At 32.6% G+C, this 25,698-nt stretch overlaps 2 protein-coding genes and 1 long non-coding RNA gene across 4 annotated transcripts; 1 reads left to right on the top strand and 2 right to left on the bottom strand.

Annotated features, from left to right (window-relative positions):
- Positions 1–1,074: 1,074 nt before the first annotated feature.
- Positions 1,075–1,368, top strand: LOC142627541 (uncharacterized). Its single transcript, XR_012842869.1, has 2 exons — positions 1,075–1,162; positions 1,197–1,368. It is a non-coding gene; the product is annotated as an uncharacterized LOC142627541 (long non-coding RNA).
- LOC142627540 (superoxide dismutase [Cu-Zn]) lies at positions 1,283–5,386 on the bottom strand. 2 transcript variants are annotated; one of them, XM_075801418.1, is made up of 8 exons: positions 5,192–5,386; positions 3,585–3,673; positions 3,393–3,494; positions 3,168–3,263; positions 2,947–2,978; positions 2,790–2,865; positions 1,937–1,990; positions 1,283–1,502 (listed from the first exon to the last, which is right to left on the bottom strand). In XM_075801418.1, the coding sequence occupies exons 2-8, from the start codon at positions 3,658–3,660 to the stop codon at positions 1,480–1,482; spliced, it is 459 nt and encodes a 152-aa protein (XP_075657533.1). In that variant the 5' UTR covers positions 3,661–3,673; positions 5,192–5,386; the 3' UTR covers positions 1,283–1,479. The 2 variants fall into 2 exon arrangements, with proteins under 2 accessions (XP_075657533.1, XP_075657534.1); XM_075801419.1 differs by having other exon boundaries at positions 3,585–3,664; positions 5,192–5,381.
- A 6,781-nt stretch (positions 5,387–12,167) lies between these two features.
- LOC142629460 (coiled-coil domain-containing protein SCD2-like) lies at positions 12,168–24,199 on the bottom strand. Its single transcript, XM_075803454.1, has 17 exons — positions 23,909–24,199; positions 22,872–23,233; positions 22,274–22,346; positions 22,025–22,066; positions 21,624–21,686; positions 20,919–20,968; positions 20,807–20,834; positions 19,599–19,670; positions 19,363–19,473; positions 19,212–19,272; positions 18,315–18,422; positions 17,653–17,774; positions 16,546–16,615; positions 15,717–15,758; positions 13,597–13,637; positions 12,982–13,108; positions 12,168–12,580 (listed from the first exon to the last, which is right to left on the bottom strand). Exons 1-17 carry the CDS (start codon positions 24,197–24,199, stop codon positions 12,462–12,464), a joined length of 1,782 nt encoding a protein of 593 aa, XP_075659569.1. The 3' UTR covers positions 12,168–12,461.
- Between the last annotated feature and the right edge of the window lie 1,499 nt (positions 24,200–25,698).

Raw genomic sequence — 25,698 nt, 5'->3', positions numbered from 1 at the left:
TATATAAAATAAACAGTTGACTCCAATCATTGACTCACTGTTTGTAATAATTTCATGGTGCACCTCAAACATCCCAAAACTTAAATCCTAATTTGAGAAACAAAAGGTACTAATTTTTAAAGAACTATGGTTGAGTTCCAGATCTCAATTACAAATTTGGAGGTACAATATATTGCATTGGTTTTATGTAGATTAGCATTTTGTATTACTATCTTTAAAATTGGTTCTTATTTGTCATGTCACAGAAGGATTTAGTTCACATTGATTGAGTTTCTATTTATGACAAAAAATTGTTGTGATGTATCTTGCATAAAGTTGTTTATGGATCCATTCATGACATTGCCCATGACTTCTTCCAGAGACCAGAGTGGATAAGTCTAATCATCATTTTGTCTAATTAATATTGAGTTTCCATTTATGACAAAATGTTGAGATGTATCTTGCGTAAAGTTGTTTATGGATCCATTCATGACATTGCCCATGACTTCTTCAAGAGACCAGACTGGATAAATCTAATCATCATTGTCTAATTAATATTGAGTTTCCACTTATGACAAAATGTTGTGATATATCTCACATAAAGTTGTTTATGAGTTCATTTGGATTTAACCGTTTTCTTCTATTTTATTTTGGTCAGGAACCCACAAAGTTGGAAATTAATCAAATTTAACTGGTGGTGTTTGTTATCCTTTGTGTCTTTCCTGTTGGACCAAATTTCTATCTTGTACACAGCTATAGATTCTCTAACCTGACAACTACTAATATTCACGTTTTCTAGCCCACCAAACATTTATAAAAAATGTAGAGTTTCATCTTGATGTATACGTCGTCCCTCTCTTGTATCTCTCCATTTTTTTTTTAGATAATCTCTTGCATCTCTCCTTGAGAACATGCATCAAAGCATCTCCTTTATCAATTGCTCTCACTTTCATTCGTTTACATTATCCCCAACTTACAAGACTTTTGAGAAGCCCCGAAGGCAATTCAATTTCACATTCTTCAGATATTTAGAGAATTGATTTAGAGAGTTGCCTATTCCAAGAGAATGCATATTTTTATTCATCAAAAAAAAGAGAGAATGCATTTTTGGTTGGGCCCATATGTGGATGCCCAACAATGATGTGGGAGTGTGTGTCCTTTATACACTAGTCGATGCCACAAGGCAAGCATAAGTTCTAACTCTGAAAATTCTAAAGGCATTCACGGCCATATGATATCACGTCTTTGAGTAAAAAGGGCAAGTTAAACCTAATAGAATGAAGATGAACCAAAAGCATTTAGGTTAGGTGGATGAAAGCAGAGACTTTATGCAACACTGATAATTAAAGGTTGGTATTACATCAAAAGGACACACAGTACGCAACTTACGATCACAAAACTAGACCTGAAGAGAGTGAACAAAGTTTGTTATTTATTTAGAAGAGTTCTCGACAAGTCCTCCGCAAAGCATACAACAGAGTAGAGATTAGAAGATGCAGTTCATCCTTGGAGACCGATGATACCTGCACAAGAAACAAAGGCATGAGTACAATAACTATGACACCAAAGTTCAAACAAAAGAGATGGAATCCAAGATAAGATGAGAAACAAACAAATATCTACATTTGTCAAAGATAATATGTTGTTTTCAGAAAAGGAGAGCAATGAATATAACTAGAAATCCTTTTCATAAGTTCTAAGCAATTTTATCAAAAAACTAGTTAAGGAGCATCAAGTACCTGGGTTTGGTACAACTATCAAAATTTTACTCAGTCTTGCACAATTGGATTTTTTTATATCTATTTTTTTAAGGTAAGTATCACCATATATATGATTAAAATCTAGAAATACTATAAAGAGGACCCTAAGCTACTAAGCAATGTATCAATTTGGTTGTATAGCACGTTTAAATATATGCATTGATTTTATTTCAATGTAATCTGGCAAATTTACATACCACAAGCTACTCGGCCACCTGCATTTCCAGTGCTCTTGCTAAGTTCATGTCCCCCTGGATATATATTATAAAAAAAGGATTAGATAGGAGAAAAGTTAAACGTAAGTTTATAGATAACAATACCTATCATGGCAAGTAAAAGCACACAAGGAAACTATTTTTGACCAGTAAAAGCAGACAACATTTAAAAAAGTAATAATAATTATAGAGAGGGTTAGCTAGCAAAATCACAAAAATTTATGATCAACCATTAAAATAAACAGAAAACAATTCAGACCTTTCCAATAAGATCATTAAAGTCAAAACTTTTTTTTTTAACTTAAAAAATATGATCATTAAGGTCAAAACTCAAAAGCACTAGGGGAAAGGCAAAACTTCATTTACAAAAGTCAATATCAGAAAACAATTCAGAGGTTTCAAATGAAATCATTAAGAGGTGGGTTATCAGCGTCACCAACCCTCTTTCAGGAACATGTTTCCATTTCCAGCTCAATGCTAAGTTTCACTTGAATGTCAATAGCTTGAGAGTAGTCTCCTTTTCCTCAGATATAACTTGAGAGTAGTATTATTGAACTTTCGATTTGAAAGAGAGGAGGGGCAAAGGGATTATCAAAACTTCAGGTTCCTAAAATTTACCCAAAAATTTTAGAGGTCTAGCTTGACATAGCAACCCATTAACCCAAAACGAAAACAAAAGCACCTATTCATACTTTTTATTTACTCCAGAAAGATACAATTTATACACAGATCAAATTTTTAATTGAGTCACTAAGTCATTAAAAGCTCAGTCAAATCATCAACGGTTATCTAGGAGGGAAAAAAACACTGGTTTCCAAGGTGAGTAAATAGTTACCCTTGCCAAGATCATCTGGATCTGCGTGGACAACAACAGCCCTTCCAATAATGGAATTTGGTCCAGAAAGGGGAATCTGGAAATATATATAAAATACATAAGTCAACAGGAACCAAAAAAAAAAAAACACTAAAATCAACTAGGAAATGAAGCATACCTGCTTGTCAATGATTGTGAAATTTACTGTGCCTGTACCACAACAATGTAGTGAGAATGTTAGTACCCCAAATGTGTCATACAAAATACATTCCTATCTCAACCCTTCTTATCAGTTAACTAACAGCAATTGTCCATTACAAAAATAAAACACAGAATCTAATGGAACTCCAAGCCACCAATAAACAAATTTAAGACTGAAAAATTAAGTACAAGACATACCATCATCACCAACATTGACATTTCCCAGATCACCAGCATGACGATTCTCATCTTCAGGAGCACCATGCTCTTTGCCAACAGGATTGAAATGTGGTCCTACAAGCAGATAGATTAAAAAATGAATTAAAAATTAAACACAGAAGGGCATGTGATCGGAACAAAGTGTAATCCCTTCCCCTAAACAAATATACAAACATTATGATCAATATGATCATTGGAAAATACCAGTTGACATGCAACCATTTGTTGTGTCTCCAAGAGCGTGCACATGGAAGCCATGGAGTCCAGGTTTAAGACCAAAAATCGTTCCAGTTACTGTAGTTGGTCCTGAAAACATTTTAAAATGAAAATTATTAATTTAAATAGGAAAATAGCAATTTACATTTTCTTATTAATCATACAGGAATTTCAAGTTACCATCTCCTTCCTGGGTGAAGTAGATAGTGCCAGAGACATTTGGACTAGCTCCAAGAACAGCCACAGCCTTCACCATCGTTCTATGTGATCTAAATGAAACAGTTAATCAAAACTATATGATATTAAACATACAAAAACCATTGAAAAGAAAAGGAACACGGATGACATGCAAATCAATTACAAGTAATAAAGAAAAGGATCAATGTAATGTAAAATAAAGATGTTCATTTGATCCCAGCATGCCTTCATAAAGATAAGGAAAATAAAATGTCAAAAAGATATCAGACAACTCCAACTACATCCAGGTTATGTAATGAGGGCCAATTACTTGTGGGAAATAATAAGACTGTTTATTGATTACAGTATTCCTTCACAGCGAAATGGAAAATAACATTCAAAAAGACATTAGACCACTCTAACTATGTTCCGGATCTGTAATGATGGCCAATTACTTTTGAGGAAAATAAAACCCACATGTAAGCGTAAAGGCTTGTATAATGTAACCACTAACATAAAATTGGCAGACAGCTTAGCATTGGTAATTGGAATCTTAAATCCTTTTCTAGTAGCTAGTGTTTTCCAACATTCCAGAAGGAAGCTGAAATCAATTACAGCAATCGATAATCCAACTCTTGGCTGCTGATTTCTTATGAAACAAAAAAGAAAAGACTTGATGGTCTCATAAAAATTAATAGTTTGTTGCATATTTTCAAAGATAGAAAACAGATTTATTGCGTGTATCTAGAAACTAAAGCAACTTGCTATCACAGAATCTGAACAACCACAAACTCAAATAAGCTGATAAATACAACAGATAGCATTACAAAACAAAAACTAAACTTAGCTAAAATAACTGTTATATGGCTCGTTTGAGGTGAACAATCACTGTTTTTTCATCTTTACTTCTCAAAAACCAGTAGAGCACAAATATTACATATATGGGTTACTTTAATTACTCCAATTTCTATTACAACCACACCCTAAACCGTCGGAAAACAAAAACTTCCATGGATACAGTGGGTAAAGTAGATACAACCTAAAATATTAGGTCAAAATAAGAATACCCATCATAAATCCTCTTAATTTTTCTCAACTTCTCATCTCTCAACATCCCAACAAAGAGTATAATACACACACACATACACACATAATCAAACTAAAAATTAAGAGAACAAAACAGATAATCAAAACATCATAAATCATTATCTAACCCACCAAAACCAAAAACTGAAGCGATCTGTGAACGCTCATAAAAATTCGCAAACATGGACAAAAAAAAAACCACAAAAAGACACCAAATTTAAGTACGGGATCCTTAAATATAACTTCCTCAACAGTCACATTGACCAAAAGAGAAAACTTTTAACAAAAAAAAAAAGAACAACTGGTTTACAAGTAAGAACAAAGAGCAGATCTTCAAAATCTAAAGCAAAAAAACAAGCTAAATTTGAGAAATAACTGAAAAATACAACCTTTTTTATAAACAAAAAAGAAAATGAGCTCTTTTTTTTCCCTTGAAATACAGATGAGAGAACCAAAACCCAGATCATTAAAGAACAATCTAAGCCTATGTTCAGAAACTAGGAGTGAAAAAGAGAGGAGCTCACCTCAGAACACCCCTTAGAATCGGTGGAAAATGATCAGATTGTAGAGATGAGAGATCACAAATCAAATGAGAGTATGTGGTGGACTGTATTTTTGGCTATGATCCTATTTATAGTACACAAGTCAATTTTGTGACAGAGTAGTAGTGATGAGGCAGAGTGTTCTTCTAGACTTTTCCAACACCTACTACTCATTTTGGGTACAATGGTAACTTCAGTATCTTTGTAGTTTGTCCGATCCAATTTAGGTTTTACTATTATTTATTAGAGATGGTTCATCTCACAACTTTTTTAAACCGTTAGATATACTTAGATCTAATAGTTAAAAAAGATTTTTATTAAACTAAAATTTTGATTAAGATTTTATTAATTATTCTTTATTTATTATAGTTTAAACTTATCTTTAAACCAAAAAAAAGTATTACATCCGACTCTTTCTACGTTTCTCTCAATGTCTGTTTCTCCTCCAACATTGTTCCACCTCTATGGATAGATTGCCGACAGGAAAAAAAAACAAAACAAACAGCAAAACACTAAAATTGAAAGGAACACTCACTAGTTTTTATCAATAACAGTTGAGAGAGAGATTATAACTATTTACTTGATTTTACACATGCTATTTGGCATCTAGTATCCAAAGAAATCTTGATAGATGCATCTCCATTATAGACGTGCATTTCTTTAGTAGGCTAATTTTAAAGTTAAGAATGGATAACATTTACTAGGGATCCTCAAATGGAGATATCATTTCAAGATCGATGTTTATCTAATCATGATTAGAAAACCATGTGGAAATTTGGTATTGCTACAACAATTTGACAAATCAAAATAGTTAAGAATCTTTTCTTTTCTTTTCTTTTTTGAGTTCTTTTATGTCATGTATGAATAGTTAATCCCTTACTAGCCCGGATGTGTGCTAATGTCTGTCTAATCTAACTCATTGTTGTAAAAAAAAAATTGTGATAATAGGGGACGAGAAAGCTGGCAATGAACATGGAAAATTGAATGAAAGCATTGGTATGTAAATTAAAATTGTAATGATATTTCTTTCCCTCCTAAAACAATTCTATCCCCTCCAATCCACATTCCAACCAAAAAGATTACTAAAGAACATTTGGACACAATGATATGGTGCTCCAGTATATATATACTCGTGTAAAAGAATACCTACATCATAAAATTGTTCCATCTTTTTCCTTTTTTGGTGAAACTTTTCTATTGATTAATACAAGTTCTTGCTTTCTGTTTGCATTTACTTGTTTTCCTTCTCTATCTCTTTCTCTTCGTTTTCATTTTTGTTTTCCTTTTCAGGAACCTCTAATGTCAATGTTCCGCAGTTATTTTTTTATTATTCTTTTTTTCCTTCTTCTGCCGGCAATCTATCCATGGAGGTGGAACAACGGTGGAGGAGAAAGAGATAGAGAGAGAAACGTAGAGAGAGGGAGACAAATATAACATTTTTTTGGGTTTAGAGATAGATAAAAATATAATAAATGAGGGATAATTAATGAGATCTTAATTAGAATATTAGCATTAATAAGGGTCTTTTTTTTTACCGTTGGATCTACTTAAATCCAGTGGTTTAAAAAATGTGTAACTATTTAGAGTTACATAATGTGTAACTTGAATCCATCTCTATTTTATATTATGGTCAGTTTTGTTACCAACCCTATTTTTATTTTTTCTATTAAAAAAAACCTTTTTTAATGTTTTATTTTAATTACCTATCTTTTTTAATACACCCCTTCAACAAAAATTCTATTTTCTCCACTATATTAAGATATTCTTTCTTTATTTTTTTCTTCAAACAATCCTTTTATCACAAATCTGCATAGTTTGATTTTGTTCAAAGCAAAATTGAGTTTTGCTCCCCAAAAAAATTAATGAGGCATTTATTAGTTCATTGGAGCAAGAAACACTGAGTTTTTTTCACCAAAATTTTAGGCAAAAAAAAAAAAAAAAGGAAGTTGAGCTCATTGTGAATGTTCTTAGAAAATCTTTTGTCATATTATTTAATAATTCTTTTATAATTATTTGTTTGCAACTTATTTTGCGAAATAACTTCTTCTAGATCTTGTCTCTACAAGAGACTAGTTCTTTTAGTACTAAATCTTGAGTAGTCATTTTAAAATTTTTGGTTCATTTAAATGTAGAGGTGAATTCCATCTAAACAAATTATGAAACTCTTTTTTTTGAAGAAGCAAGACCTGGTAATCTCTCACCGTCTCACTGATAGAAAATTTACTACTTTTTTTTGTGGAGAAAATAGTAATAATTTATAGACGTTTTAAATATGTGGTGTGGTTCTGTTTGTTTTGACAATAATATTTTCTAGAAAATGAGTCATTTTTGAAAAAGTATTTTCTATAAAACTATCTCATTTTCATATGTTTGGTAACAACTTTAAATGATTTGAAAAAAAATCTCCTAACTTTTCTTTATTTAGTTTGCTATGAGATAAAGTAGTTTTCCAAAATATGTTAGTGGAAAACAATATCTAAAAATAAGCCATAATTGTTCTGTTGACCAAAAAAAGTTTTTCATTGACCCATTTTTTTCTAATACTACCAAATACTAGAAAATACAAAAAACTATCTTTAAAAAAAGTTTTTTATCGAAACAAACGGAGCAGACTTTATTGTCATCAAGAGCGAAGTAAAAAATTTTCACATCGGGAGCTGAATTATGAATTCATATGTTAGTCATAATATTATCAAATTAAATAAATTATAATATTTTTAAACTCAAATGAATATATAAAAATTAGTTTCTTGCTATAAAGATGTACAAAATATATTAATGAAGAATTTAGCATCTCTCACCAAAATTATGCTTGAAAAAGTTCTTTCATTAAATAAAATCATCCATTATCATCTCTTTAGTTTTTAAGAAAATAATTAAAAAATTAATCTAGAAAAAAATCATAAATTTTTAATTTTAATTAATAATTCCTCTATGGTATGACTTTCACTTCCCATATTTAACTATTGCATTAAGCATAATGAAAAAAAAAAAATCTTAAATCTTAATCAACTAGTAACAAACAATTGCAAATTTAAACATATAAAATTTATTTTTGAAAACCATGTATAGAAGAAGAGCCATTAAGCGCAATTAATAAAAATTATCTTAAGTCTTAATCAACCAGTAACAAAAAATTGCAAATTTAAGCAAGTAATGTTTTTTTTTTTAATACCATGCATAGAAGAGAGAGAAAGAACAAAAAAATCACTAAAGCCCAGTATACCTTTTGGGTGAGCTTTTTTCTCTAGCCACCTCATCATCATGGTTTAACAGATAATAGTGAATTTTTATAATATATAACACACCACTCCACAATATCTCTTATATCAAAACTTCTATTTTTTTAACACTTCATTTAAATATTATTTCTTTATCATTTTTTATTCTTCCTCTCTCTCTGCCTCTCTCTCCTTTGTCTCTCTCTTTCTCAACCCAGCACTGCCGGCCACCACATCCACCCACTATCACCACCACCAACCACCAGCCAGATCCACCATAACCACAAACAACAACAGAGAAAAAGAAAAAGAAAAAAACCCTCCACGTCCAAAGCCACTAAATCAACCCAGACCCACAAATCAACTTAGCACCCAAACTTCTCGACCTTCAACCACTACCTCTCCCTCACACCACCTTGCAGGCGAGATCAACAGCCGCACCACCATAACCATCTGCGCCGTCAACAAACCAATTCTGAAACCAAACCCCAAACCAATTCCGAAACCGAACCCCAAACCGTTCATGCCGTTTTGGCCTCGGAACGATGTTGTCCTTGTTTGTGTTTCGTCGAGGATTTTTGAAATGTGAAGGTGGAGCTTGTGGCGTCTATCATCAAAGAGCTTCGATTTGCGGTGTTGCTCCTCCGACATCATCTCGTAGAGAGTTTGAGACTGAGATTGAGAGCGTATGGTGGTCTGAGAAGGAGAAAGAGAAAGAGAGAGGAAAGCAGTGGAGAAGAAAGGCACGTCACAAAGAGAGAGTAAGAGAGAGAGAAAGAAAAAAATATATTAAAAAATTCTAGCATCTTGCTACAGTAAGATGTCAAAGATGAAATTCCACTGTAGCTCAATGCTAAAATTTTTAAGATTTAGCATATTTAATGTAGGTGTGTTTTTATCATTTGAGGTGTTAAAAATGCTAAAAAATAACATTTAGCATTTTTAGCACCTTTGATAAGAATGCTCTTAGCTTGTTGTTGCATGAGCTATCAAAAATAAAAATAAAAAACAAAAACAAAAACAAAAAGTTATGTTGTTGCATAGTGCATGTTTTCACTTTTGCACAGATAAGTAAAAAAAGAAAAAAGAAAACCAACAAGTAATTTATGGTTTAACTGTAAAAGTGTCATTTAGCTGGGATCACTTCAGCAAACAAAATTTGAACTGCATAAATGTAAAGTCTAGACCCGATAGTCAAAATATTATTTCGGAGCGGCCACCCATTAAATTTTGGAGTCCCAAGTCCCAACTATTAAATTTTATTTTAAAAGCCCAATTAATGTTTTAGCCCATATTATTGAAATATTTTAAACTTTTGGGGCTCCCCACCCAACAACGTACCTCCACCCCTAGTTGCTACCGTCCATTGAAATTCAATTATATTTCGCTTCAATAATTCAATCCTGTGTCGCTTCAATTCATTCATTATCCCCCCCTCTATAGTCTTTCCTTCAGGCAGTCGGCAACCTTGGCTTGCAACATGTGGGGGCAGCTATGGCATGCTACCAACAAGCCATGCAGCTTGCTACATGCATGGGAAGCCTGGGGTTGCTACTAGCAGATTGAAGAGACGATATCTAGATAGAGTGATAGACAAAATATTTAACAAACGACACATTAGCATGGTATTTGTCTCTTCAAAAGAGGAGTCCCAACTTGAGAAATTGTATGTTTTTTAAATACAAAAAGGGTTATTTTGCCAAATACAATTCTGATTGAGAATCATATAAGAATCTTATGTGGAAGAGATGAGAGGGCAAAAAGGCTACTTAGCCAAATAAGTTTTTTTAAAGGGTTATTTTGCCCAATATATATTTTTTAATTATTAAGAAAAAAGTGGATATAATCTCTAGACTAAATTTACTAATTAAATCTTCTACACTTCAATAGTAATGACTAATAATTTTTATAAAATAAGAAACAATATTTTTTGGAAAATTTTGCAATGAAAAGTTGAATTTTTTTAATTATGAAAAATATCACCTTTAATCCTATTTGAAAATCACCTTTTGGAAGCCAAAAATTGTAAATAAAGAAAGGATAGGCGGGTCTGCTATTGAATCTAAAAGAAGAATCAAAGTGATTAGTAAATTTTGTTAATTTTATGTTTGGAATGAGATTCGTAAATATGAGACGAGTTAAAAGTACAAAGTGTGTCATATTAGAATTCATGACATTACCACCGTGCATTTTTAGTGTGGTGAATTGATGATCGCTCTACAAGTACAAGTTTTTGTGGGTGAGGGAAGCAAGAACCAGAGTTCGGGTATTCAAAAAGGAATTTCTCTCTCAAAAAATTCCTTAAATTATGTTATAATAAGATTATGTTATAAAATTCCTTAAATTATGTTAAATTAGGAATTTCAGCTATGGTATACAAAGTGTGACTAATAATTCACACTTAAATTATGTTAGAATAAGATTTTTATCCTATATCAAAAAAAAAAGAAAAAGAATTCATGACATAAGTTGCAATTGAGGTTAGTCCAAACTACTAACAATCTTTTTCATATATAAGTGGAATCTTGACTTCAGGAGAAAAAATACATATACTTGTGTAAAATACCTCTAATGGATAAACAATACAATATATATATAATCAAAACTAAGAGAAAATCCAATTAAATTTTAAATTAGAGTATAATTTTGCGTAATGTGTCTCATCTAATTTTTAATTTTGTGTGTCAAATGAATAATTAGGTCCAAAAATCAAAGAGTCTAAATTCAATTAGATTCTAAATTGAATTTTAATTGAAGTTCAATTTTTCGTCATGTGTCATATCTTTTTTTATTTTTATTTTTAATTTTTGAGGCAAGTGAATTATTGGATGTAAAAACTAAAGAGTCTAGTATATATATGTAATTGTGATTATTTTTAAATGTACCCATGCATATACATGGGGTTACACACTAGTATAAATAATAAATGAATCTCTTTTGTATTAATTCCCCCATATTTACATTTAAGTTGCAAACTTTTTATTCATTTTAATTATTTAATATAAAATGCTACCACCACAAGTAAGGGTGGCTTACTTGGTGAAGGATGGATATGGCTGAGATGAAGCATGAAACAGCCCTGCCCAGCTCTTTCTATTCCAATTTAAGGCCTCTCTGCCTCTGACATCCCATTGTAATATCTTTCATGAATTGGAACACCTCATAATGAGAGATAGCATTTTCCTCCCTTTTTTTTGTTGATCTGGGTAACAAAATTATGCTACAAGATGTAATATTGTGAGCTATAATATTAATGAATGTAACATGTACAAATTTTGTGGATATAGTTTGTGCACACTAATTACACTCATCCTCACCTGTATTATCACCCACTCACACTTAAGGTTGAAGATGAGTTTTATACAAATGGCATGTTCTTACATTTTAATAGTACAGCCTAGGCCCAATTCCACATAATCACATATTAGCCACCAGGATTATAAAAAAAAAAAGTAAGTTCAAATACTAGGATACAACCTGTTTAATTTAAAATGAATCATTACTCAAGCAACTTCAAGGTGCTCTCCAATATGCATTTAACTTCCTAAGAAATTTAGAATTTTACTTGGGACCCCTCAGCCAAGTAACATATTGAAATTCAACGATCAATGAACAGTGCAAGAAGTTCTCTCCAAAAATTTCCGGTGCACTGACTATTAAATATCAATATTTTGCAGGAATTTCAATTAACTTCATCTAAATTAGCTTGTAGCTGAGGACCAGGTCCAAGTCAGGTAGTAAATAGGACTTGGCATATAACAATTCACTTCACAAGGTAAATAGATTGTTTGATACAAAATAGAGGAGTTGGAGGAAGGGAGAAAAGGAAGAAGAAAGGAACAATATAATTTTACTTGCATAGTCCTTTAATTGAAATGACCATGTAACACTATGGAGAATTTTACATGAAAATCAGTGAGATATTGAGACCGGACTCATAATATGCAGCTGTCTCTCATTTCATTAACTAAGTGAACACATAAAAAGATATGGTCTCTGAAACATCAATTCCAGTTGTATTAAACTGTGTATTAGAAGTCAGACTGACTACGCGGTTTAGACGAGGAGTCTTGCTCAAGCCACTTGCGAGATTCTTCCCATAGTTGAGTTTCAATACCTAGCTTCCTGAGCTCCATAAAGCCTTTCTCAACTGTAAATGGGATCCAAGCATAACAAAGTAAATCAATATTCTGAGTTAAAAAAATATAGCACTCCATGTTACAAACAATTGAAATGAGAAAATTGAGGTTTATTTCATTAACGCCATGTTATGTTAGTTTTTAAGATGTGGCGCATGATTGACATTGAATCACTATACAAAGATTTTTGGGTCTGAATCATAATAGACTACATAATAGGGGGACCATGTCAAATAAAGAACTCATTTTGAGGATCCCAAAATTTTAGGCATTGCTTTGTGGTTCCTGAAATATATCCACCATTTAACATTAGTCTAGTTAAAAAAAGAAGTCTATGAGGCAAACACACAGTCTTCAGATTGGAATGTGTTTGTCTCATAGAATGTGAACAAGAGAAAGAGAAAGAGAGTACCATCAACTGCATCATGTGAAGTAGGTGACTTATTTTGGTGGTTGATCCAAAACTGCAATCGCTCATCAGCTATGTCTGGTTCCAGCCCATGGATTTTTGCTCTTCTCCAGAAATATGTGAGCCAAGCCTACAAGAACATAACAAACAAGCATCCAGGCAAGCACTCAATGTCAATGAAGTGGTTAGGAGCACATAAATTATATACAAGACTTCCTTAATCGACCCAAGAAGATGAAGGGAGGTCCCTGATGTATTCCAATTCCTATTCAAAATTTCGCTTAGCCCCACAATCATTTTGTGCTAGTTTTGAGTTCTTAATACATGCCTACAACACATCAAGATATCTATTTGATACTCACCTCCTTTTTCATCAGCCAATGTACTCTTTGTTTTAGAGATTTTAAATCAATAAAGGGAACATGAGAGTCTCCTTTAAAGGTTTGAGCACAACAAATTTATTAAATTTCCCATTCTTAGTACTTGTTTCATAATTGGTGATAAGGAGAAGACCCCACGTGCAAATCAAAATAGATAGAGAGATAATACAGTGAACAGACAAGGGAATTTTCTTTGGACTCAAAAGGAGAATTTCAAACTGTAAAGGTGTCACCATACCTGCCTAAAAAGCACATCTTCACACTCCTCTGGACTCAATTCTGGAAAAAAAAAAGTATTTTCTTTTAAATGGTGATTATAACATCAATATAACCAAAAAGATAAAAATTCATTAGACGTGTTGTTTTAGTAAGGCTCATGAAGACAAGCATAAAAGTTATAAACATAAGCATTAGAAACCAGCACCCTGCTACTACAACGCACGTCATAATATAACTAACATAAACGAACGGGGAAGTGTGTATTACACACACACACTCCTCAAAAACAAGGGAAATCATGATTTCCCTTGTTTTGGACAGTGTGTATACCAGGGACGGAGCCAGAAGTTCAAATTAGGGGGAGCAAAGTTAAATTAAAAAAAATCTTATTAAAAAAAAAAGGCACATAATAACACGACGCATATAGCATAACACTAAAATCAACAAACTTTATTAAATATTAACAACTAACCATTAAAATTTCATCACTGCACACTTTCAGTGCGATAGTTACTCCTCAAGTATAAGTGTTGTAGGATGTAGGGAGTAAGGGTCGGGGTTTAAGTCTCTATGAAGGAGACTCACACACATACATACTTAAATTAAGTTAAAATAGAATTTCTATCTTATCTCAAAAAAAAAAAAAAAAAAAAAAACTATTAAAATTTCAAACCATCTCAACTTTAAAAAAATAAAAAACACTAAAAAGACAAGCACAACCATTAATTATTTGTTTTTCCTTTATTCATTGATATTGTTGCTTCTTTATTCAAGCGGGCATATGTAATAAAAAAACAAAATCACCAAATAGAGGGGTAGTTCATAAAAAAAATATAAAAATAAAAAACATCCAGTACGTGGGTCCAAACTCCAAACAGTAAAAGATAGTTAAAGTATTGATATAGAAATAGTGATTTTTCATTTAGCAAAAAAAAAAAAAAAAGTATGAAAGTTCTCCATCTTCCGTTGAAAAAGAGAGAAAAGAAAGTTGCTCAGCTAAGAGGCTCTACCTGCTCAGCTAAGATGAGAGAGGGAAATACCGTGCTGGTGCTTTCTTGGTCTCTCTCAGAAGTAGATCTGCTATTGACATGCCGTGCGGTGCTGCTGCATTTTTGGTCTCAGTCTTCATTCCTTTTGCCTCATGTCTTAGTACTAGTGTCTCTCTTTGGTTTAGGGGGTTTTTTTTTATTTTTTTTATTTGGGCAATTTGATGGAATGATTTGATGTCAAATTGGTTTTCTTTCAAATTTTTTAAGGGCTGGGCTAATGTTTTTGGTAAATTTTTTGATTGTGCTCAATTTTATTTAGCCTTTCTATTTTGGTGACTTTCTTGTTGGCCTGATTTTTTGGGTTTCCCGATTTGTATTTTTTGGGATTTTAGATTTGTAAATTTTTAATTTGCTTTTTCTTTTTGTTTAAAAGATTTTGCTTAGGGGGGCAATTGTAATTGTTTTGGGCAAAATTGCTCAACCCTGTAATATATATATATATATATATATATATATATATATATATATATATATATATATATATATACTCCTTGATTTTTTTCCAAAATGGGGGGGGGGGCAATGGCCCCCCAAAGCCAAAGAATGGCTCCGTCCCTGGTGTATACCATGTGTGAATTAAGTGATGTGCACTAGACATTTCCCTAAACCAAAATGTATAAGGTTCATGTATAAAAACAAGTACAAAAGACAATGTTTTAATCCTACTAACTCAAATGGCAACAAGCTATATAAATGGGCTAGAAACAAAAATATATAAACATGGAAAAAAAAAAAAGTACATGTCATGCTATAAGCTTATTTGCACTCTGTAGGTTTCCAGTCGGAGCAAACTAAATTATTATCAATTTAGATTTACCATCTACTGAATGGACCTTTGGCTTAGCTGAAAAGAAGTAAGGTTTTTTCTATATGCACAATTAATGTAGTAAGCACCTTCATATCTTGTGTTATGATTTATTTCAAAAACAGTGAAAAACCAATGTGCAAAATAAACCACATGGAGTATCATCTCTCATCCTGCATATCTTGTGTTATGATTTAAAAAAAAAAAAAAAAACTAAATGTGCAATCCCACTAGTTAGTGTAAAAGAAAAACTTCAATTTGAAAATGTGGTATGTGACAAATTACCAAATGCTTCAAACTGTCCCTCACTTGGTAGCTTCACTTCATCTACACACATAATCAAGACGAAGCAAAAAGAAATTGTTAGTCAACCAGAAGTCACTTATTATGATGATTTGAACCAGTAAACAAAAACATTCACTCATAAAAGAAAATTGGATTAATCAGTACTAGAAAACAGTTTCAGCATGCAAGACAGCTATCCAGTCACGGTCAAATTTTACTTCTTAATTCTTATGATCATCCTAAAGTTTCTAGCGCGTTACATGTAACAAAGCGAAGCATGTGAGATTATCAATAATCGGTCATGATACATTTTTTAATTTTTTAAAATGAGAAGTGGGTGGAGATTGGGTTCAAACTCAAGATTACCTACTCTAATACCATAATAAAAGTACTATTATTTAACAATTTTAAGTTGATAGGAAATGGTGAATTTAATTAATTATTAATAAAACATTAAGAAAAGAATAAACAAATGATCCATCCATATTAGGTTCAGTTGTTTGATTAAATAACTTGCAATTTATAGAACACACACACAACCCATGACACACTCACACACACCAAAAAATACCAGATTCCTATGATTCAAACTTAACTGCTCTTCTATTGATAGGATGAGATGTTCATTGTTCAGATAAACTGTACTATGTACATGAGAAGTTCTGCCAATAATAATAACCTTGTCATGGGATGCATACAACAGAACCGCAAGAGCTTAAGGATGCATACAACAGAACCGCAAGAGCTTGCTGATAATAAAGTATCTTATAGTTTTCTGACCCATAAGGGAGAAAAGGGGTTTCAATTGTAAAGCAATAATTAATCCCACCTGTGCTACCAGATTTTAGTGAACTTGGGCGTCGTTTTTGAGCCATTTCAAGTGCCACTGCTTCCTCTACCTTTCAAATAATTACATTAAAACAGCTAGTTAGAAGAAACTGGTGTTTCAATTGTAAAAAAAAAAAAAATTACTGATCTAGAAAAAAATGCTTCTTTGTTTCTTGAATTGGATTACTAGTAACAAAATATATAATGCTAGACTCACATATACAGTAATGTGGTGAACCACTTCTAAAAAAAAAAGTTTGAATAACATGGTTAAAATGGGGAAGAAAAGCAAGAGAGCAAGTTATATGTCTGAAAAGCTCTGCAACTACTGATTTCTGTGTCAATTAATATAATGATATAAGTACATATCTGAAAATTGAAAGTCAAATTTTCCAATAATTTCCATCTGAACTCCAAAAGTAATATGCTTGATTCAGTAAAATAAAAGTCCAAAAATGAAAGCTATTGAAAGTATTAGGTTCTCTAATTAATGAGAACATATATAGAATGACCTTGCACTGTGGGGCACTTTACCATTTTGAATACAAGTATAAATTTAGTCCTTTGGGTAAACTCCTTCAGAGTAATATGTACTAAATTTAAATGAAAACCTAGTAGAATTGTATTACAGGATGAAAGTTCAATTGTTTATTAGTCACTAAACAATGTCAAAGAAGTTACAAGTTAGAATATAGTCAAGCATAGAGAGCTGGTCTAAGGTATTTCAGAACATTCATATCTAACTCTATAAGTGACACTGAGTTGCAGCATGAAGATATTGATTGGATAAGGCAATTATCTTCTTTGAGAAAAGAGATGAATTACATAACTTTAGAAAGATTAAAATTAAATGTCCAGGAGTCTAACGCACATTACAAAGAACAAATTCAAATTTCTACTCTTCTAAGGTGTCAAGTGAAGAGGAAAAATAACTAATGAAGAAGCAGTATATGAAACTTAACCATCCAATATCAGGACATATCTTTCTGTACCCCTCATCAAGCAGAACTACAGATTTGCACATGCACTTCTCCATTAGGAAGATTTCCAGGAGAAGACAGATGATATCTATAAACAAAATTTCAAGCATAAGGTTATGAACAGAAACCTTTAGTGAAGCCAGTTCTCGCAAACCTTTCTCAACTAAAAGTATGTTCTCAATATTTCCCTCTCCAGAAAGTCCATTCGAATCACTTGGAACCTTTTCTTTTTCCTCCAAATCATCATTTACTGATCAGCATGGAGAACAAAGAAACACAATGAGTTAAATTTAGGATCAAGTTGTGTCACAAAAATCAAAAGGTAAGGCAGGGCAGGGCCCTTTTATATATTTAACTAGAAATTTGGCAACTCAGTTTAGAATTTAAATGCTTCTAACTTTTGAGATATAAAATTAGTATTAATTTTGTACCTAATTACAAATTTTTCTACCATGTTCTTTTCAATTGATGATGTGGCTATTTAAATTAATCTAAAGTAGCATTTTCTCAATTTTTAATTTGTTTTAAAAAAATGTTTCTGCCAAAACAATTATTGGAATGGGGCCCTTTTTTTTAATTGGTATGCGACTTTGTATTGTTTTGAAACCAATTATTCACTCACAAGATGGGGCCTTTTTATATTAGGATGTGGCTTTTTTTAATTGGGATAGGACCATTTTTATAGGGGGCCTAAGGCCAAGGCCTTGAGCCGCCCCTAGAGGTGAGGTAGTAAAATCCCTTATTACCTTAACACAGCCAAAAAAAAAAAAAAGGGACCAACCATTCTTACCAATCTCCTCTTTGGCTCTCTTTCCTGCAGCTAATACAACATCAACCGGGAGAGGGGCAAAAGATGACCAGTACTCATATCTTGCCCCAGCAATCTCTTCATGTATACCTGCCAAAGTGTTCTAGTGGCCATCAATCATCTAAGAAGTTTTCATGTTAAATGAGTTAGAAGGCATAACAGTGAATTTTATCATCATTTAATATTTTTGTATCAATCATCCAAGGAAAAGATTAAAAGTGATGAAGTCATAAGTCTAGACTATAGAGTCTTATTCAGAAACATCAAAACATAGGGAAAGCTACCCTTTTTGGCATTAGTTTGCAGAACTCATAACATCCAAGAAACCTTCAGTTGGACAAGAAAATGTGGTTTTACCAAGATAACTTCAAGCGTAAATAGGGATAGACTGCATTTTCAACCTTAATAAAGGTTCCAGGATCACTATATTCAATGGCTTACGGTTGGTTTAGTATACTAGACTAGACAGCCATGAGCCATCCACTATGGTCAGTAGCATGTAAGTGTTACTACTAGTTTAGGCTGTTTTATGGTGTCTTTGGAAGCAACTTCTATGAAGGTTGAATTCCAAGGGCCTTTATTATGACATTTAAATCATTCATAATTGCTGGTTAGAGGATGTAAATATATGTATAACAGTTCTAACAAGTTCAAACTTGGTATTCAGGTATATATATGTTTATAATTCTAAGATGATATTGAATAGGTAAGATTGCAACTAAGATCCCCTATGCTCATAAACTCATGCAATCTATGCATATCAACTCAACTAAGCCCAACTCTCAATTAGATTGGACACAGTTGTAGATTCTCCCTTTTTATATAAGGCATGGAAACTTTTAATGTTCTGAAAGAGTTGCAAAGACAATATCAATTTACCATGTTGAACACAGAAACTCCAATACCGAGCAAGCCAACACCTCTTTAGAACAACTTCTTCCTAAGATAAAAACTGCAATTCACATTACTATGGCATAAAGAATTAAGAAACCAAAATTATATATATATGGGGTAAAAAGTGAGTACAGACCATCTCTTCCTGAGTCAGTATCATTCTCTGAGTCATGATCCGAAGTGATTTTAATTCATCCTCAGCTTCATGCAGCTGCTCCAAAGCATATGTTGCCTCATCCCTTGCACTCTAAGTCAAATTTTCATGAAATATTTACATTTAAATTTCACAGGACATTGCTATGCCCTACTAAAGAATAGTAGAAGAAAAATATAAAGAAAAGGACAAACATACAAGCTAGAAGTTCTGGATACCTCAGCTTCTGTCCGAAGGGCAATGATCTCACTGCTACTACCATGATTTTGTGCAGCAACTCTCAGAGCAGCCTGCAAGGAAAACTATGTTCATGTACCATCTGAATAGTAAAATATACTCTGTTAGACTTCGAAACAGCAGAGACACGCTGTCTACAACATGGTGCTCTTTTAAAACAAGTAGTATTAATAATGTGACATATAGTCATATATTTGATCAAATCCATAGAATCAGTCCAGTAGTCTATAATGTGATGGAATAGGCACACCTCATGCTGTTCATGTTAAAAATTTGAAGCTAGTAAAATTTTGGGATACACTAAAGCACCAAGGTCAGAGGGGTGCAGAATTTTCTTAGTGACTGAATTCCTAAGGCCTGTCCTATTTTCTATTGGTCACATTCCTTTAATGTAATTTAAATTCTTAACAGCATGTAGGTTCTAAAAAACTAACATGAAAATCAGCATGCTCATCAAAATTGTTTTTGATGAAATATCAGCTTTGCTGACTCTTGCCCAACTAGTACTTTGGATTCATTAAATGAGTACAAAGTATCATGTTTCATAATATGTTTACAAGTAAGAGATTTTTAACAAGTTGAAATTTTATCCATTATTACACCTTTTAAGATTTATAAAATTTCCAAGACAAGTGAATAAGTTTGAAAATTGTTCTTGTTATGTTTATATATCAATTGAGATTTATTTTAACAAGCAAAGTGATATTTCAGAACATCTGAAAGAACTTTTTAATGATGCAATAACACTATTTTATTTGTCTTTTATTTTTTAAAACAAATCAATTTCTTAAAAATGATAATGAGCAAAAAGTGAGTTTACTTAGCAGTTAGCAACCCTATATAAAACAGCACTATTTTTATCATTTTAAAATTTTGCAACATTTAGACAGATCTTGAGCGATATGTTAAAATTGTGCATGTTGCTTGTGTGGATTTGTGACTCTACTAGCATGAACCAAAGAATGTGTCACATATGACACTGATTCATATCTTGATTCTGTAGAATAAATGCATTGAGACATGCAGGATTTAATCCACGTTGACCTAGTAACATAAACTTATGCATATAACTTGTAAGTGCACATACTATACATTTGTAAGTAAATGAATTTCCAGTAAATTATATGACCAATTCACACTTGCAGAGCTGTGTGGTAATAGAGATAGCAACAGTATTGGAACTACAAACCTCCCTTTGCTGCAGGGCTGCCTCCTTTCTGAGGAGTAACCAGCACAAAAATTAGTATACCAAATAAATTAATAAATTGAATTGACATTTACAAATGAACCTTGAAGCTTGCCTGCTTAAATGACGAGCTTCTAAAGTTACACCTTCTCCAAAATTAGCAATCTAAAGCAAAAAAAAATATACAGTTAGGGAAATAGAGACCCCATCAATACTAGAATATGTACACCACAAACAATAAGATTGAAAGAACACCAAAACTGGGACAGAAGAATTGGAATGGTAATAGCCAGGAGTTAAGACTAACTGCATTCAAACTTCATATATAAGTAATTATTTATACACTAAAAAAATTACTTCCTTACAAACATAAGATAATATGTGAAATAGAACATTTCTGCATACCTTCCATGAGATGAAGTTTCAATAAATCACTTATGGGCAATAAAAATTATTTAACAAGTAACTAAGCTATGTCCATCACATATATATCTCTCTATTCTTCTGCATAGTCCAACACATCAACAAGTATGCTTACGCAATCATTCAACAAATAAGCAACCTTATTCTTAAATTTCCGATAATGAGTGGAAAATGTAAATCCATTTTATTGCATTGATTCATATATTGCAAGTACCTGACTTTAAAAGTGAAAATCATGCATAAATTGATAACAGTTATCCACCTAAATGTCACCCCAAAATAAATGGCATGGTTTTTACCTATCTAAAAAAATAAGAGAGTGGAATATTTGCCATTTGATATAGTTATGTAGAAGCATCCTCGAATTTTTTTTGCCTTTTTCACTATAAAAAATTACCTGTTTCTCAAGCTGCCGAGCTCTCTCCTCTGCTTCCTCACTCCTCTCCTCTGCAAGTCGAAGCTGGGGAGGCACATATCAGAATAGGTTGCCAAAACAAATATATGATACAATATCTTTATTAGACCATTGGACCACTAAATGTTCTTCTGATAATAAAATATATTTTTTTGAGCAAATGCTGCTGCAATAGCAATATCGGCATGACAAGTGCTCAATTTGATCATATCTGACTGCTTGGAGATTACTATTGCAAAACCCCCCAAACATTATGTTGGTGCTTCAAGAGCTGAAGAAAACTGGCTTGATTTGCTCAGGTATAATATGATTCTTCTTTATAGACAGCCAGAGTCATATACTTAAATAATATAAGAATGAAGTGAAAAATATGTTGGGATCACCTTTTCAAGTAAACTTTCATTTTCTTCCTGTAGCATATCAAGCTGCAATGAAATTCACACCTCATTAAAAGATTCTCAATAAATACAAAAACAATTCACAATGATCCTAATTACTAAGGCTAGGTGAAAGAGGAAGTGTATTCTTAGCCAAAGACATGTATTAGCAACTTTCAGGCTTTACAATAAAAGTCAGTAACTAACCATGGACCTTAAACGCACATATGATATCATCTTGAAAAGCAGCCATACCTCATCTTGTAGAGCAGAAGAATACTGATTACTAGTTTCTTTTAGGTTCATACTCCCAAAATCCAGTGACATCCTGATCATTGTCCAAAACTACAGAGGATTAGTTGTACAAGCAGTAATTGCTAAAAGGAATTTAGATTATTTCAGAAGCCAAAATTGATGAGTATGTATATTTTGAATCACCTTTATGTCAGTATGTAGGATAGGGATGGATTGAAATACTTTATAAAATAAGACATTCATGACAGATTAATAGCCAAGCTCTTAAAAGTCACAGGCTCACTGTAATGATAAATGAAGGCATGGACAGCTCACTTCTGTTGTAAAACTGTCTCAATGGCAAATATTATATCCTCATAGAATTCAGTATTGTTTGGACTTCGAAAGTCAGGTTAACAGGGAAAGATCTCATTGAATGTATAAATGGGCAACAAACATGTAATAAAATATTAGCATTCAGTTCTTACCCCTCAACAAGAGGAAGAAAATATTTTGTTTTCTCATAAGAGAGTAAGTTAAAGAAGAAGATGACAATGTGTCAGTGTTGATGACATGATTCTTCACAAGAAAGGTATACAAGTTCAGAACTTCAATATACCTTTTATCCCTCCGATTATCAATACGAACATCTGGTGGAATATTAGAAAATGTTGGCCTTAGTGATATAGGTACGCTAGATGGTACCAAGGGAACTGGCTTGGCACCTAAAAGCGGACGGGCAGCTGACGTAGAACGAGCAGATGGAGGTTGTTCAATGGAATTGGTGGGCACAGAAGATCGGCCAGTTGTTACAGAACGAGCAGATAGAGGTTGTTCCACAGAGTTAGAGGATTGGGATGACCGGCCAGCTGATATTGAACGACCTGAGGATGGTTGTTCGACATAGTTGACAGATAGGGATGATCGACCACCTGAGGAAGAATTCACGGGTGGAGGTTGTTCTTGAACTGAAGGGGCTGTCTAATAAAAACAACATTGAAGAATCAACTAAAAATAAGATTATCGAGTAATATCACATTAAAATATCAATACAACTGCTAACCAAAATACAATCATAAAAAAATGCCGAGTGCTATATTCTCTTCATCCTTTTAGAAAACCTTAGTCCGATAACAAATAAGAATGACTGAAATTCGGTGTATACTGTAAATATGAAAAAGTAATTTACAAATGTTCTAATGCCAGAGATTGTCATCCATTATGATCATTTTAATGTTCATCGTCCAAATGTTAAGTTTATCATGTTAATGGTCCTAGACTGTCTAAAAATACTTGGCTTTATTGTGATACAGTGCAATGTAAGTAAAAAGAGAAGGAACTGCCCTGATCAGTAAGGTACACTACTACTCGTCAAGACAATATAATTAACACTCTCCTACATGATAATACCAATATAAAGAATTTCAATTTTATTCTAATAGTACACTTGTAGGAGTTCATAAAGAAATGCATACATGCTTTTTTTACTCCAAGGTTTCAAAGGAAATTTAAAACAACAACTAGCACATTATCATTTCATGAACATAGTAAAGCAGATCACCAATATCATTAACCAGGAAAACATAGATTCTCATATTCAAAACTACAAGAACCCATGTTCCTTTTACAACAAGGCATAGATATTAGGCCAATTACCAAAGGAGAGCGAGACCGCATTGACCTTCCACCTGCAAGCCCTATGCTCCCTACATTCACTGAACTATAATCATTGAAAAGGTCATCCTCCTCATCGTCCTCATCAGCTTGTTGGTGTGCCATCACCTGAGCAAGCCTCTGAGCTGCGGCTTTCTGTTTCTTTAGATTTGCCACCCCAGTAGATCCTGACCGTGCATGGCGGCGCAGCGGTGACATCATTGGGGATGATGGCCCTCCTGGCGTCCCTACTGTGCTCTTCTGCCTGACATACACAGGCCTCATTCTGTCCATAGCTACTGCTATTGAAATCCAACAAAAAAATAAAACCCAAAGGAGAAAACAAAAATGATTCAATGATGATTGTGAGCCAAAAGCATTTTTCACGTACACAAAAATTCATACATACAAAATACAGAAATCTTTATGAAACCAACCTGATACAATGCTAATGCCTCAGGTTCTTTGTATGATAATAGATGAACAAGTTGATCTTCTACTTCTAGTTAAAAAAATTGGTCATAAACTTTTGTTTAAAAAAAAAAAATCAGAAACACCAATGATCTTCCATGCAAAAAAAGTTGAAATTCAGTATTTGTAACCTCTTTCCAAATTGAACTTTGATAATAATCAAACTAAAATAAACTCAAAATAATTTTTCAAAAAAAAAAAGGGTGGAGATTTTCAAGGCAGTGGTAATATTTTTAGGATTCGATTTTGGGGTCTCATTGCTAAAGCTGGAACCAATGGGATCCAAAGGAAGGGAGGTGAAAGTGGAGGTTTTGGCGCAGGTTATGCCACGTTTGGTTTGAAGAAGTAACGGCCAGTTTGGTTATTTTTGTCACATATATATATGTTCCTAACTTCCTATGGCTTGGTCCGTATTTTGACAAAGATTTTAATCGCACTATACTACCCCATTTAAATATATCATTTTGATGGTCAATTGCCCAAAAGAAATGGTAGGAAGGAAAGGATAAAAGGATTTGATGGGTTTAGCCTTGAAATTTCTAATTCTACAATTATTCCAACAGGAAGAAATTCATTTTTGTTCAAACTTTAAAGTATCCGAAATGCTACCTAACAAAATCATAATAATTGTGAAGGTAAAAAGAAAAAAAAAAGGACATGCAGATTTTTATTTTGGGCTAAATGATAATAGTAATTGAAACTATGAGGAAATCTATTTTAGATTTTTTTTTTTATAGAAAAAGTTGAAAACTTAAAAATACTTTTTAGAGATAGGTAAGATAATCCATGTCTATCCAGCTACCTCCTCCATTCCCCATTATTTACCTAAATAAGAAAGCCCCATACAAGAGATAATTCTTAGTGAGTTAGGAAGAGCTTTGACTTCCTTTTTTTTTATTTTTTTAAACTTAACTTTTTTGAAGAAATTATCATTAGAACACGCCACCGGACACACAAAGGTTAGAATCATGTTTTTAAAACACAATTTTAATTATAATTGTAAAATGATAAAAACAACATTTTCATAATTGTAATTAAAACCTTGTAATTGAATTAAAACACGACTTCATTTGACGCAGTGTATAATTATTACTTTTACTTTTGCTCATTTCACACTAAACAATGCTAGCCTAAGATCACAACTTTATAGGCAACTCTTGCTTCAATTTATCGAATAAGTGGTAGCGATATGAACCCACCACTTTTTTATTATTCACAACTTATTAGGTAAAAGTTGCGTAAAATATTGTGACGATAGTATTCTTCTTTTTAAAAGCTTCACTATTCACAACTTATAGGGAAAAATTGTGTAGAATAGCCGC

Source organism: Castanea sativa, chromosome 3 (assembly GCF_040712315.1).
Source record: "Castanea sativa cultivar Marrone di Chiusa Pesio chromosome 3, ASM4071231v1".
Lineage (NCBI taxonomy): Eukaryota > Viridiplantae > Streptophyta > Magnoliopsida > Fagales > Fagaceae > Castanea > Castanea sativa.
This window is presented reverse-complemented; position numbering and strand designations above follow the sequence as displayed.

Excerpts from the sequence above, each read along its gene's own strand:
- LOC142627540 (XM_075801418.1), bottom strand. The coding sequence starts at position 3,660 with ATGGTGAAGGCTGTGGCTGTTCTTGGAGCTAGTCCAAATGTCTCTGGC. Across the intron at positions 2,979-3,167 it reads TGTCAATGTTGGTGATGATG|GCACAGTAAATTTCACAATC; the intron begins GTATGTCTTGTA and ends GTTGTGGTACAG. Across the intron at positions 2,866-2,946 it reads TCACAATCATTGACAAGCAG|ATTCCCCTTTCTGGACCAAA; the intron begins GTATGCTTCATT and ends ATATATTTCCAG.
- LOC142629460 (XM_075803454.1), bottom strand. The coding sequence starts at position 24,199 with ATGGACAGAATGAGGCCTGTGTATGTCAGGCAGAAGAGCACAGTAGGG. Across the intron at positions 23,234-23,908 it reads TGCGGTCTCGCTCTCCTTTG|ACAGCCCCTTCAGTTCAAGA; the intron begins GTAATTGGCCTA and ends TGTTTTTATTAG. Across the intron at positions 18,423-19,211 it reads GAGTTTCTGTGTTCAACATG|GTATACATGAAGAGATTGCT; the intron begins GTAAATTGATAT and ends ACACTTTGGCAG.